At 36.9% G+C, this 13,627-nt stretch overlaps 1 protein-coding gene across 2 annotated transcripts in view; it reads right to left on the bottom strand.

Annotated features, from left to right (window-relative positions):
* Positions 1–412: 412 nt before the first annotated feature.
* Positions 413–13,627, bottom strand: part of unkl (unk like zinc finger) — a 15,755-nt gene continuing 2,540 nt past the window's right edge. Inside the window, exons 3-16 of one of the 2 annotated variants that reach the window (XM_061090053.1) lie at positions 12,140–12,316; positions 11,612–11,745; positions 11,326–11,461; positions 11,117–11,234; positions 10,802–10,886; positions 10,536–10,702; positions 9,873–10,061; positions 9,049–9,099; positions 8,725–8,902; positions 8,543–8,632; positions 8,210–8,446; positions 7,828–8,015; positions 6,147–6,404; positions 413–5,976 (exon numbers count right to left, since the gene is read on the bottom strand). In XM_061090053.1, coding sequence (XP_060946036.1) covers positions 5,821–5,976; positions 6,147–6,404; positions 7,828–8,015; positions 8,210–8,446; positions 8,543–8,632; positions 8,725–8,902; positions 9,049–9,099; positions 9,873–10,061; positions 10,536–10,702; positions 10,802–10,886; positions 11,117–11,234; positions 11,326–11,461; positions 11,612–11,745; positions 12,140–12,316 — 2,164 coding nt within the window. In that variant the 3' untranslated portion in view covers positions 413–5,820. The remainder of the gene's footprint in view (positions 5,977–6,146; positions 6,405–7,827; positions 8,016–8,209; positions 8,447–8,542; positions 8,633–8,724; positions 8,903–9,048; positions 9,100–9,872; positions 10,062–10,535; positions 10,703–10,801; positions 10,887–11,116; positions 11,235–11,325; positions 11,462–11,611; positions 11,746–12,139; positions 12,317–13,627) is intronic. The other variant, XM_061090054.1, reaches the window with a different exon arrangement.

Below are 13,627 nucleotides of genomic sequence, written 5' to 3'. Positions count from 1 at the left end.
ATTGGGACTTTGGATCTGGAAATATGACTCAATTCCAGATAACCTTTGTAAACACTGCAATAAACAAATGTCCTGTTTTGCTGGTCCATTGGTACCAGGATCCCTGACACGCAGCTCTACTTGGCAGACGACCTGATACCCTTAAATGCCCCCCACTGCTGAAAGTGCAATCCCAGCTGGAGATGCAGAAGCTGCTGCTGAGCTCAGGCTGCCATCTAGTGGCAGGGAGGATGAACGTATGGTCTCGGAGAATACTTTTTCATAAACTTCCTTTTTTTTGCAATCCAATAAGTTTTTCCTAAGATTCGTTCTTCCTCCAGATCTGGTGTCAACTTGATTCAAGACACAAGCATCTTTTTTTCATAACTTTATTTTGTTAAGTTGCGCTCTTAGACAAAAAGTATTCACACACTTTGGATGAAAAATTATTTTAATTCTCAAGATGATAAAAATAATTCTGTGACCTGTAAACCATTGCATAACTGTAGTGTAACAAGTGAACAAGTGTTGACAAACTAGTTATACACTACAGAAATTATGCAGTACACAATCCTCAATGTAGAAAATGAAAACAAAATCTAGTATTCTAAGACTTGCACCAATTTTTGTGTTCACAACACAAAGGAATATCAATATACCAACAGAATAATGTTTACGATTATCAGAGAATTTCCTACAACTATACAGCTTGTCACAAAATAAGGGAGTTATTTCTTAATTTATCTATAAATAATGTCTAAACTCACTGACATTGATAAATCCATGAAATGCAGTTTCCTCAGATATAACACATTTTCTATTCAATCGCTGTATTACCTGAGAAAAATACATTTCTGTCCTTATATTTCCTCATTATGCTGACAAATAGAAACTTGAAAACTTGCATCTGTTTTAGTTCTACTACATTTTATTGAAGAGCAGTTCATAACTAGATGCTACATCATAAAGAATTAACTACGCTCCATAATATTCAGTGACCCATTCATTGAATATCTAATTTAGAACAATACATTCAATCTTTCAGGGCTTCAAAAGTTAAAATAACATTTCTAATGACATTTTCTGAAGCTCACGGAACAGCTGGTTCCACTTTCAGATCATTTAGTATTTTACTTAATTTGAACAGTTCATACATCATAATCATATACAAGTACAAGATTGCATAAATCTTCAGGCTCCATTTTCATTATATTAAAAACAAAAAGACGACACAACAACTAACAATAATGCAAAATAGTTTAGACTATTCCAATGCAGAGCATCATGATACATCTTTTACAGTTCATTTATAAGATTCTTCCTTTTTGGTGCTTTTTCCTCACAATTGAGTTTTTGGTGCCAAATAACGAATTGAGATCAAAACTGTGACTTCAGTGGTAAGATTTTAATTTGTTTTATTGGTATGGCAAATACAGACTGAGAGAGAAAATTATCAGTCAATTAGTGGCCCGAATGCCGAAGATCACTTAGCAATCACATTGTGGTCCACAAAATGTTGTAAGGCACTGGAATTTTGATTCTAATTCAACACGTTATATTTGATCATGCAACTGAGAACAGATGCTGCGTCAGATATATTCTCTTGATACCAAACAACATTGTGTAATTATTAAAAAGGCACAGATGTACTTCAAAGTGTAATTGGTCCGTTATACATACATTTAACGAATCTGAAATATGGACAGAAATGTAAGCTGTGCTTACCAATGTTTCTTTTAAGAAAACTTGAATAAGGGTAAGTAGACCACTAGAGATAAAGGGCTAGAAAACAAATTTCCATCATAACAACTGAGTTTTAGTTATGTCTGTATCTGCCATTGATTCTTGCCACAATCCTCATTTCACAAAAAGAAGATATATATTTTGGACCACTTCTTTCAGAAATGGAGAACAAAGGGTCAGTTAAAAAGAAAGCACCTTACAGTCAGGCCCATCATAACAGCATATAATGCATAAATGTCCAATTTCCAAAAGTAATCGAGATCATCTACTTAAGCAAAGTCAACAAACAAAATGAACTTCAAAACAGTACTGTAGTGAAGTATATATGGCCACTTCAGAAGCACAAATGTCATTCACCTTTGACATTCCTTCAACGGTTAAACCGACACAGAATCCTCGTTAAGGTCAGCATGTGCGAGCCACTATTGCACATATCTGCCATAAACGTCAATTTATACCTAGCACAAACTCAAACGACAAATAGAGATTTTGTGAGGATCTGACCCATGCATTTTTGTTCTAATGTGTATCAACGCACTTGAGCTAACTTAAGAGAGAAAAAAGACGCCATTAATTACTGTTAATGAACCACATATCCATTTAAGGTACTAGGTGATCACTTTTTTAAATGAGAACAAAATCAAATTTTAGGCTTCTACCTGAAATAAAAGTAATGATGAAATGTAGTACAAAAGAAATAATGATAGTACAGGTCTTTGGTAAAACTGCAAAAATTGGGCTTAAGTCCATTAATGTTAGAAGAAAACCCATTGGCATAGTCCTGTTGTGTACACACCAAGAGGATATTATGTCCTACTGAATGAAATATTAAAGTAAAAATCCATCTAAAACAGAATTCCTGCAACACGCAATGCTGGACTCATCCAGATCTTTCTAATACCTTAGCTACTATTTTGAATTCTGTTCAAGGGTAATTTTTCTCCTTAGAATACATATTTGGTTAATTTGTAGATATTTACCCTTCAAAATTTACAAGAAAAGAAATAGACCAGAGGACTCTGTGAAATTAGCTGTAATTAACAGAATTTCACACTGCTATCCAGCGTATGGGGGGGAGAAATCTCACAAAAATGCACCAACTTTTGAACAAAAGAAAAAAAAGGGGTAATCTACAGTAGTAGAGGTCTGTGACATCAGTCTGTGACATGTAATTTACAAAAGTACTGAAACTTTGATTTAAATGGAATTTACAAATGAACAATTCAATCAAATAAGGGTTAAGTCAAGTTAAATGCAGAAGACAGATTATTTCATTTTTCTGAAATCTGACCTGTGGATGCACAATAACATTCAAACATCTAAATGTGTCACTAGAAGTTACATTAATACATTTTCCAGTAGCAGCGAAGCTTGCAGAAGTTATTAAGCTTTTACTACACTAAAAATAAGTCAATACAAATATTCTGGCAGTGACACAGTGCAAACTTATTTTCTTTTTTTTTGTAGCTGGTTAATATATCGCATAACATGCAATACCAGAAGTGTTTAGCCTGCCTTTTATGCTGAAATATTATAATGAAAATGCTAAAATACCACAACCTTTCTTGATATTTTTCCTCTGAGTTGCTTAATTGTCATTTATGTGGATGTAAACAATGCATTTTCCCATATTTTTGTAAGTAGCAAAAGGTGTACCTGGAAATAAATGTTTCTCTATTGAATTTAAAGCAAGAATAAAAATAATTTTTTTAAACACAGTAGAAGGTCATTTCAATTAGAGGAACCTAAGCACGACTCCTAAGCAAAAATCAAACTGACAATTTGACTACAGAATTCTTCATTCGCTGCAGAAATATTACAATTAAACTAACTAAAGTTACCTAACTGTTTAAAAAGCTCCTTTTATATATGTTGATATACAAATCCACATGTTCTATGTTTGCATACTCCCAAACGTTAAAACCTTATTTCCAAAGAATGAAGCTGCACCGATAGAGCACCGAGACTGAGGAATGAGTGTGTGGGTGGTCGGAGGACAGAGGGGAGGTCGATCTTTAAGGGTGAAGTCAGGACACAGGCACTGACTACACATGTTTTCAATTATCTTCTACAGAAATACTTGTTGGGAATTGACAATTACACTGGCATATTTGGATATATATTTATATATTGTATAAATATATATATATGTGTGTGTGTGTGTGTATATATATACATATACACACATGTCGACGCTTCTGCTAAGTTAAACAAGACACATTTTGTAGAAACCTGCGCACAAGCTTCAACTACTTGCGTTTGCTTTGAAAACTCTATACACATCCTTTTCAACTAAGGCAAGGCACTTTAGAGTTAGAGGCCGATATGTTCTAGACAAAGTCAAGAGGCTAGATTCCTACTAAAAAAAGAAATCACCATTTCAGGATTTAAGCAAATACAATACATGCTTCTCTAGTGGCTAGGCTATATAAATCTCTACAAAACAAAACTAACTGATTGAATAACAGCCTTAACATGGAGCATGTGCCTTACTGATATTATAGCTGCTGGTTATGCCTAAAATGCATTTTAAATTTGCACTTATTTGATTGAAATTTTATAAATCTAACTATGAAAGTAGAAACTATTTAAGTACTTTTTTCTATGAAATCTTAATATGTAGAACCATGCAATGATTTAACAATAGGAAACATGAAATATTAAAGTTATGTTTCACAGTACACACAGACATTGCTTCAGACATTAGCTTATATAGAAAAAACGTATAAAACTAAAAAAAAAGACAAAGAATACCTACAAAGCAGCTTAAAGCAAAAATTCTATATACCCTTTAATAAAGTCCCAGGTCAACAAAGTGCTTTAATAAGAAATCAAACTTCTTCAAAAAGTTGGTCAAAAACAAGGATTCTTGACTGTTGCATTAAGTGTTAATGAAAAATTTGGGGTTTAACAAAACTTGGCTTTACTTAAAGAGGAACACTGCAAAGTTACAACACCCAGTTTAGTTGTTTCCTTCGTTTGATTTACTGCCGCTGATTTATAGACACAGGTATTTGTTCAACACTAATAACATTTTACAAATCTGCATATTAGGTCTATATTGTTGGACAAAGATTACACTGAATACAAGAATATAAGTGAGCTAATTCCCTAGAGCATGGAGTTTTTAAACGTGTGCTCTCTGATACAATGACCTTGATCCATGCCCTATTTCACAATTACCAGATCTAGAAGCTCCTTGCTCAATGAAATGGTGCAAATACAAATTGTTTTCTTATAATACAAGGCAAATTGGGCTATAAAAATATAGGATTTCTGAATTGGGTACGAGTCACATTCCTCTTTAATTAAAGAAAAAAAATCCGCTCTGAGTTTTTGCTCATTTTATGTTAAACAACACCACAGTAGTTCGCAAGTGAACTAACGATTTCCTTGCATTTGAGCGTCCCACACTGAAACGGCACTAGTTATTATGGTTATGTTTTAGTGATTGGGTTTGTCTAAGATCCAGACTGAATTATAATTTGTCCAGTAAACTCTGCTATATCCATTTCACATGTTTTCTTTTCTTCACATACACATTCACAAGTACATAATTACTGAAACCTTTTATTGGTTTCATACACATTTCCACAGGATTTTCTGTAAAAGTTCTTAAGTGCATTAATGATCAATTAACAGCGAGACATGTGGTCACTCATTATTGCCTTTGTGTATTTAACTTTTACGTTTATTGGTCCTGATTGCATTTTATGTATTTGTAATTTTGAATGGAGGTCTGCGACTGCCCTGTGTTCGCCCTAAATGTCTTTATAGCAGTGTGAAGCCAATGATAAATGATTTGACCTTTTTGTCCTCTCAAAAGACTGAATCATGACTGAAGATTTGCGGAAGGGCACTTTAAATTGAGTGCATGCTGTCTGGTTGTCACATAAAATGAGCAAAAAGTGCAACGATTAAATTCCCTGGACATAATCTGACTTGTAATGCCATTTGTTTAGTCATTTAAACATAATTTTGTTCCAAATGAATTGAATTACTGTATGAAACAGACATAACTATTTAGAAAGTGTACTTAATATCTATTAGTAGTTTTTCAAAAGGGCTAATTCTTTAAATAGTACCTTATGTTACACATCACCACTTCAATATCTTTGTTCTACAGTAGGGGCATTCTGTTTTACTAGGTGCACAGTTCTCACATAGCACATAATGTTGGCAAGGCTGCAGAACAACGCAACGATCATGCTTTTGGCAAACTATACATTTCTTTGACTGAAGCTGATATATTACCTGTTGGGGGAGAAAAGAGCGAATATCAGCTGCAACTTAAGGAAAACACAGTTCATGCAGACCTTTAAAATTCGCATGCTCGATGGCAAAAACCTAGCTCTGGATGACTGTTTGAAAAAACTGTGGTGATGCTACAAATGAAATGCTGAGTATGATCTATTCTTTCTTACCCCGTCTATAAGGTCTAGGTCATTACGCAGCTGAGTCTGGATGGAGTGAAGCTTTGACAAGGAGAGCTTGTCCAGCTCTCCGTAGCTACGCAGGAGAGGTGTTCCCGGGGTGCGACAGAGCACATCAAAGTCCCTGTGGAGTTCTTTCAACTTGCGCTCGGTTTCCTCCCATTTCTGTTCGGACATCTGACGCTCTGCCTCGGCCGTCTTTGCTTGTTCCTTTGCTTCGCGAGCTTCTTTCTGACACGCCTCACAGGCCTGGAAGAAAGAGAAGTCTTGTGATTTGCTAAATTAATCTCTCAGTCTATGAAAAGGGAATACAAATTAGATACACTATGGCATGTCTTGCAACAAGCATTCATTTATAGAGGCCCATTTTCAATGGTTAAAAAACCCACTAACACCAACTAACATTTGGCCTTTGTCTGCAACGGGAATGGATTAAATCAGCATTCACTCCCGCGTCAAATGACTCTGCAGTCAACACAGGTTTTTAATCAGCCCTGGCTCCGATCAGCAGTGATGTAAACATAACACCCGTGTGAACAGGCCAACTTCTTCTTCTTTATCTTGGTAGTACAGATGCCAACCCTGCACATATTCCTGTGAAACAGTATGACGTGCATTGAACTTCTGGATGTAGGCGTGTAAATAAGCATGAATGTTTTTTAAATATTTATCACTTAATAATATTTGTTATTTATTGCATCTGCAACAGTGATTTCTTCATATCATGCAAGACAGCGAGGTTTCTGACACTTTGGTTTGTGTGCATTTCTGTTGGCAAACATGAGTCATCAAGGAAAAACCAGAAAGACAAAGTCCTCCACTGGCAATGAGAAAATAGTCATCTTTTTTTTTCTTTTAATTAGGGCTGGGCAACGATTAAAAGTTTAATCGCGATTAATCACATGATTTCCCTGATTAATCACCATTGATCGCATTTGTATACGCAAAATCCAATAATGAATTAAAAAGTAGTGTATTACGCAATATTTTTTCAATGTTCTGCCATATGAACGAAAGTGCCATAACATTTGTTGTGCAAACACTTTTAACATCAGCATTTAATACAGTAGCAGTTAAATAAAATATTCAGTGTAAATCTCAACTTAACAATGTTATCAAAGCAAATACAAAATTAAAGCTCAATGCCACTGCCAGGGCATTAATGTTATCCTCTTCGTTATGAAAAATGTATACTCCTCCCTGCGTCTAACGTAGTCTGCCGAAGCCTCACTCCACTCGCTGTTTTGTTGAGTGATTTGCTGATATCAACTGTGTGTTTTGCATTCAGGTGATATTTTAGACTGGAAGTTCTCCGGTGATAAGAAAATTCACCTTGGCAGTGGCTACAAATTACTTTGGTTCTGTCGACTCCGCCGTCTGGAAGAAATTTAAAATGAAAATGGCCATGTAAAAGCTCCGTAGCCTTATCCATGGTTGTTTATCCGCCAATTATTTTCTTTTTTCCGGTTCCGCAGCAGTCAGCAACAGACTTTCACAAAATAAAAGCCTGACTTTCACAATAAAACAATAAATAATCAAACCTGAGTTAATGCGAGATAAAATAATTGTCTGAGTTAAATAAGTGATGAGTTAACTCGATTAAAACGAGTTAACTTGCCCAGCCCTACTTTTAATATCTACCAACTATGGAGTAAGGAGGTAGTACACTCACTTGTTTGACCTGTAGCCAGGCGTCCTCCCATTGTTTGATCTTCCTCTTGGCCTCGTCCAGCTCTCTGAAAAGGCGGGCCAGATCAGCGCTGCTGGTTATGGAGGGGAGGCTGCTGAAAACTGGAGACGGACTCGGTGAAAAGCTGCCGCTGATAAAGTCCCAAATGTTGCTGGCACCTCCATTTAAGCCTAGGTGAGTTATAAGTTGAAATAAAAGACAAAAAAGTTAGTGTGCAACTTTAGAACAATTTCATTTAGTGCAGTTTCTTTGTAGAAACCAATATTTTTTTCTAACTGAATCAAAATCACAACAGCAATCACACACACACACACACACGCTTTCCTTGTCACTTGGAGCAAGACGTCTGATGCTATCAGCTTACCCAAAGAGTTCTGGGAGGAGGAGGTGGGTGTTCCCAGAAGGCCAAGCTCTTGTTTGGCTAACATATTGGAAGGTTGATTCTGCTGTGACACTGCCGCTGACAGGAGGGACTGAGATAGGGACTGGGAGAGGGAGCTCATCGGGGAGCAGGAGAGCGAGGACGAGGAATTGAAAGAGGACGATCGAGCCAGGGAGCCGGGAATGTTAACGGGAGCTGAACCAACGAGCATTCTGTGACCTGTGGGTGACAAACAAGATGCTTTCAAAATAAGAGGAGATTGTTTGTTGGTGAATGGTTAATCTGGTAGTGCTTCGATGAGCTACAGGTCCTTACTTGCCAACCCAATACTGTGGTCTTGCTCCTCTAACTCCTTATCAAGAGATGCAACATTGATGTCACAAAAATTGAGGTCGAGAGCAGATCCTGAGGGAAAACAAAACACATTCTAATGACCACAGGAAACAGTGGTAGCAGTCAGCTCGACAAGTTTAACTTTGGTTTTACGTATGACTAACCTATGACAGACTCCACCGTGTTGCTCCCTGGGTAGAAAGGAGTGGCTTTTGCATTCATTGTTGATAAGGTGGTGGGTGAAGAACTATCTGATCCAATACTAGAGGCCAGACTGGATGTTATACTGGAGGTAAAGCTCGATGCCAAAGGGTTTACCGCAGAGAATACAGTGTTCTGTATCTAAAGGTGGAGCACAGCAGGCATTTGTTGAGTTAATTATAGTTGAGGGTTTCAAAGTAAATAAAAAAAACGATATATATTCAAAAGAGAATATCACAATCATCACTATGTATCATCTGTCATCACAAAAAGAAAACAAACCGAACCTGTTTTTCTTGGTCCATGAATCTTTGATCCATCTGCCCCTTGTTCTTAATCTAAAGAAGATCAAATGACAATGAAACAGCACATTTCAGAGACAGGAATCTGTTTAACAACCAAACAGTTAAAATCACTTTATGGCATTTTCACTTCCCACACAGAGCTTAGCAAGTTCTTGTTATTGTGATAATTACCATACAGAACATTTTACTATGAGTGGGTGGCATCCTTCTGTAATTACAACATCAGGAAGCACATGAAACCTAGACTAAGAGGAATTTTCACTGTGCAGCAACAAATACTCCTGTGTGTGAAGTGTGAAGATATTTTGAGGCAAGCCGATTGTAAGATTGTGCTGCTCAGATAGAGAACATGGAACACAGATTATAAATATATTCTTATGGGATTTTCAAGTCAAATCACTCTGGTATTAACTACTAAATACTTTATAAATCCTTTGGGCCTTCAGTGCTTCCTGTAGATGCATATTTCAACAACTCCCACAGAGTGAATGATCTCACCACCACAGTCATCACACCAACTGTGATAATAACTAAATATAAATACACCGTATGAAGTGTTTCGCACAATACATTGGCATTAGTTTACAGATATTATACAATATAATGTTTCTCAGGAACAAACCTAACACATGAAATGACCAAATAATAATGATAAAATCAATTCATGGGAAAATGACTGAAAGTGATGACATGGCAAATAATGAATGAGAAGTGAATAAAAATAGTGACTTCAAACAATAGGTGTAAGGCCCTATGCTGTCACTGTGTTGCATTGGTTCTAAAGCTGAAAAGAGCAGTCTGTGTACCTGATCCTCACGTTCAAAGCCCGGAGCTCGGGGATAGTTAGACGTCAGAGATGAGACACTGGATGTGGTGGACTCTGAACATAAACTACTATTAGTAAAGGATTTGGGCCTGCTGAAGGATCCCACTGGGGATATCAAACTGTCGCTTCCTGAGCCTGGCCTTACAGTTGAGCTATTAGAACATGAAACCTGAGAAAGACAAAAATGCACATAATCTTAATAAAACGATGGTCAAAACATAAAAATAAATAAACCAATATAATGAATGGAAAATTAAGGTAATGGCTGCTAGGAGAAACATGAGAATATATCTTGGTTTGATAACTAAGATATATAATTAACTGATGATCTCTGTATTAACTGAGTATTCCTCTGAAATATCGCTTTCGAAAAGAAATAACCTCTGATTTGTAAAGTAATGTGGTAATGAAATGTTAAACAATAATAAGAAATGGTAATGACAAAAAAAAAAGTACTAAAAAAAACGTGCCAACCAAGCGGTGAGACTGTGGTAAACAACAACATGTTGTCATGTAATAGGCTGGTTGGCAGCACCTGAATTGTTATTAAGCTGGTTTCTGGTTTAAAAGTTTCCTCTCGTCAAAGCGATTCTGATAAATGACGATTGAGGAACATCTGTAACAACAGAGAAAGAAAACATACACTTCCTAGTTGTCCGTTGCTACTGGTTGCGCTGGTGGTGGAGTTTCCTCCACTGTTCCACTCACTGATTGGACACTCTGAATACTGCTGCGAGCCCAGCTGGGACTGTGAACTCGACTGTATCGCTGTTAGCAATGAACTCATGGTCTCCTCTGTGGAGGGAATTCCTGGAAGGATTTTAAAAAGATGAATATCAAACTTTAGTTCTGTAACAAACCAGGTTTGTATATATTATATCTTCTCAAACTCGAAAAGCTTTCACTTACTTTCTACATGTGCAAATGCACAAAAAGGTCCCCGGGGACAGTATCCAGTTTGTCGCATATCATTGCATTTGGTAGATTTGTAGATCTTAGAAAAAGACAAACAAATCACAAGACATGGGGAAACCAGGTTAAAATTCCTGCACTGGGCTACGAGAGTGAAGCTGCCTTATCATTAGCAGCCAACAAAATAAAATGATTAAATTATTTAACAAAAACCCAAATGATATACTCAAAAATACTGAAATGTCACCATCAGCAAAGGTGAATGTGACTTTTACCACTTCTTAAATTTGACGGGAGGGAAAATCCACTCACCTCGGGGTGAAATTGCTGTTCTGTGCGAGAGTGACAATACTGACAAATGTCTCCACTGTCACACTTTGAAGGCTCTCCCCATTCATCCCCATGTTTCACATTTGGGCAAGGGGTTGACCTGTAGTGTTACACATAGGACCAGAACTCTTACATCTGTTTTATAACGTAATACCAAGTGTTATCTTAATGCGAACTGAGTAACATTTTACCTATATTTGAACTTTCGTGGATTTCGTCTTCGATCTCTACTGTTGTGGTAGTGGGGGCAAGCATAGCCTTGTCTGCATAGTCTTGGGGGCTTAGTACACTGATCTGTTTTGTAATTGGCTAAAACAAAGTTGGTATCTGCAAAAAGAGAAAAAGAAAGCACACGGAACAAAGTATTGAAGTAATTTTTCATTCAGCTTCGTCGAAAATAAGAGGTTTGAATCTTTTTATTGATTTGGGGTTTGTTTGGTAATGAATGAGACAATAATTTAGGAAGAGGATTCTTACCTTGCCACCGAGGGTCTTCGGTCAGAGTTTTCTCAATCATAGCTTGGCTGGCTAATACACCAGGCTGCAAATCAGGAATACCTTCCCCGGATCCCAACTGTCCATTTTGAAGGGCTTCTTGTGCTTGAATCTCCCTGTTCACAGAACAAATACAGTTATTTGAATCACTTCTTTAGCATAAACAAAAATACAAAATTAAAGAGATTGGTTCAGTGCCTTTACATTTCAATGATTATCCTCTCTAAGAGCAGTAATCACAACCCAATTCGATGATAATTGAATAACAGTTGTATCTAAATCTCAAAATACTAAATTGATAAATACAAAGCACAATGCAAAAACAAGTGTCACTGGACCATCACACAGGTATTTTCCATTTTTTTTTTACAAAATGTATCAAGTTGCATTCCAGGTATTTTATTTACATTACGTCAAAATTGGCGGATTATTTTTTGATCCATCGTGAGGCTTGTGAGTGAAAAAGTTTAACAAGGGGGAAGAGAGGCGACTATTTGCTGTGTGTGTCACCTAATATCATAGACTGGAGGGCGGAGATCATGTGGCCCGTGAGCGAAAGCACAGTGGAGGCCATTCTTCACACAGTGCCCCCGAGCATCTGTCTCATGGATACAAGTGCCTGTCTTGTAATAGCGTAGATGGTACTTGCGCTCTGTGTCACCAGTGGTCCGGTGTAAATAAGGACAGCTGAGGAAGCAAGGGAAACAACTTTCAAATATTTGAAATTACATAGAATGATGTGACGCTAGATATATTCATGTTTACAACAATTTTAGAACGTTTCATATGATATTAATATACAGACAGGAAAAACAGGGCTACGACATTAAAGAACTGCTCCAGACATTTTGTAATAAGCCTGAAAGGATTATAAATTGAAATAAAAGCACATAATTCTAAGCGGCACACATTTTTAAATCAAGCGTATTATTCCATTGTAAATACAGCAATGCCTCGAGAACTGTATCGCCAATAAGGCTTTTGAATAAAGCAAATTTTCTTTTCTTGAGTAGCAACAGTTGCTATAGCAACAGATAAGGTCATACAGAAATAGCATCCATTGGCAGAGGAGGAATCATAAGGACTGTTATTTCTTTTTTTATTTCTATGTGGGGGCAAAATTAAACACTGCACCAATTTAATCCAGAAATCACACAGAGGAGCGACTATCTTTATATACTTCCTGCTCAGAATTAAAAGGGCAATAACCCAGCCTTCGCTTTTGAAGATTCACAAGGTCTCTGTAGCAAGAGACATTTAATCAATACTTGTGAAAGTGCTTGCAAATAGCTTTTCACAAAATATTATTCTCCTGCGATGACAGAGATTAAAAGATGCTGTGCACAAAGTGATGGAGACTGTCTGGGCTCATGTAAGAGACAAATAAAAGCATATAATTTGGAACTGACATTTTTTTGTTCAAATATGAAGCGCTTTGAAATCTTTGCATCATGACACATGCTGCCATTAACCAAAAATAACTGCAGCAATCATGCATCTAACGCTGGAGGACCGATCTAACCTGGTTAGTAGCCGATCTGTAAGACACATGGATGCAGTCTGGCCAAGTAAAGGCTGAGATTAGTCAGACATGTTAAAGTGGATGCAGACTCTACAGAGAGTGTAATAAATGTGCTATAACAATCCACTTCAGGCAGGAGAACTGAGAGGTGAATACTGCTTCCCCTGCAACGACCAATCAAATCCTATTCTCCTGTGTGAATGGATTGTAAAATAATCACACCACTCTTGAGCGTGCACTCCTCACTTGTGAAAGGAATACACAGTTTTACATTGAAAAACCTCACAGACCTCTGCTGGTGGTCACTTTTAAATAACAGCTCCTGCAACAAGTTGATAACAAGACTGGCAGTTAATATTATAACCTGAGCTAATGCGCCTATGTGTCGAGCTGCAAAAATGAGTTGACTGTCAGATGAAAAGTACGTCTATTTCAATAATGATATACTTGTTCTCGTAATATTAAATATAATTATA

The sequence above is a fragment of the Limanda limanda genome, chromosome 17, assembly GCF_963576545.1.
Source record: "Limanda limanda chromosome 17, fLimLim1.1, whole genome shotgun sequence".
Lineage (NCBI taxonomy): Eukaryota > Metazoa > Chordata > Actinopteri > Pleuronectiformes > Pleuronectidae > Limanda > Limanda limanda.
Note: the sequence above shows the minus strand (reverse complement) of the source record. Positions and strands in the feature narration are given on the sequence as shown.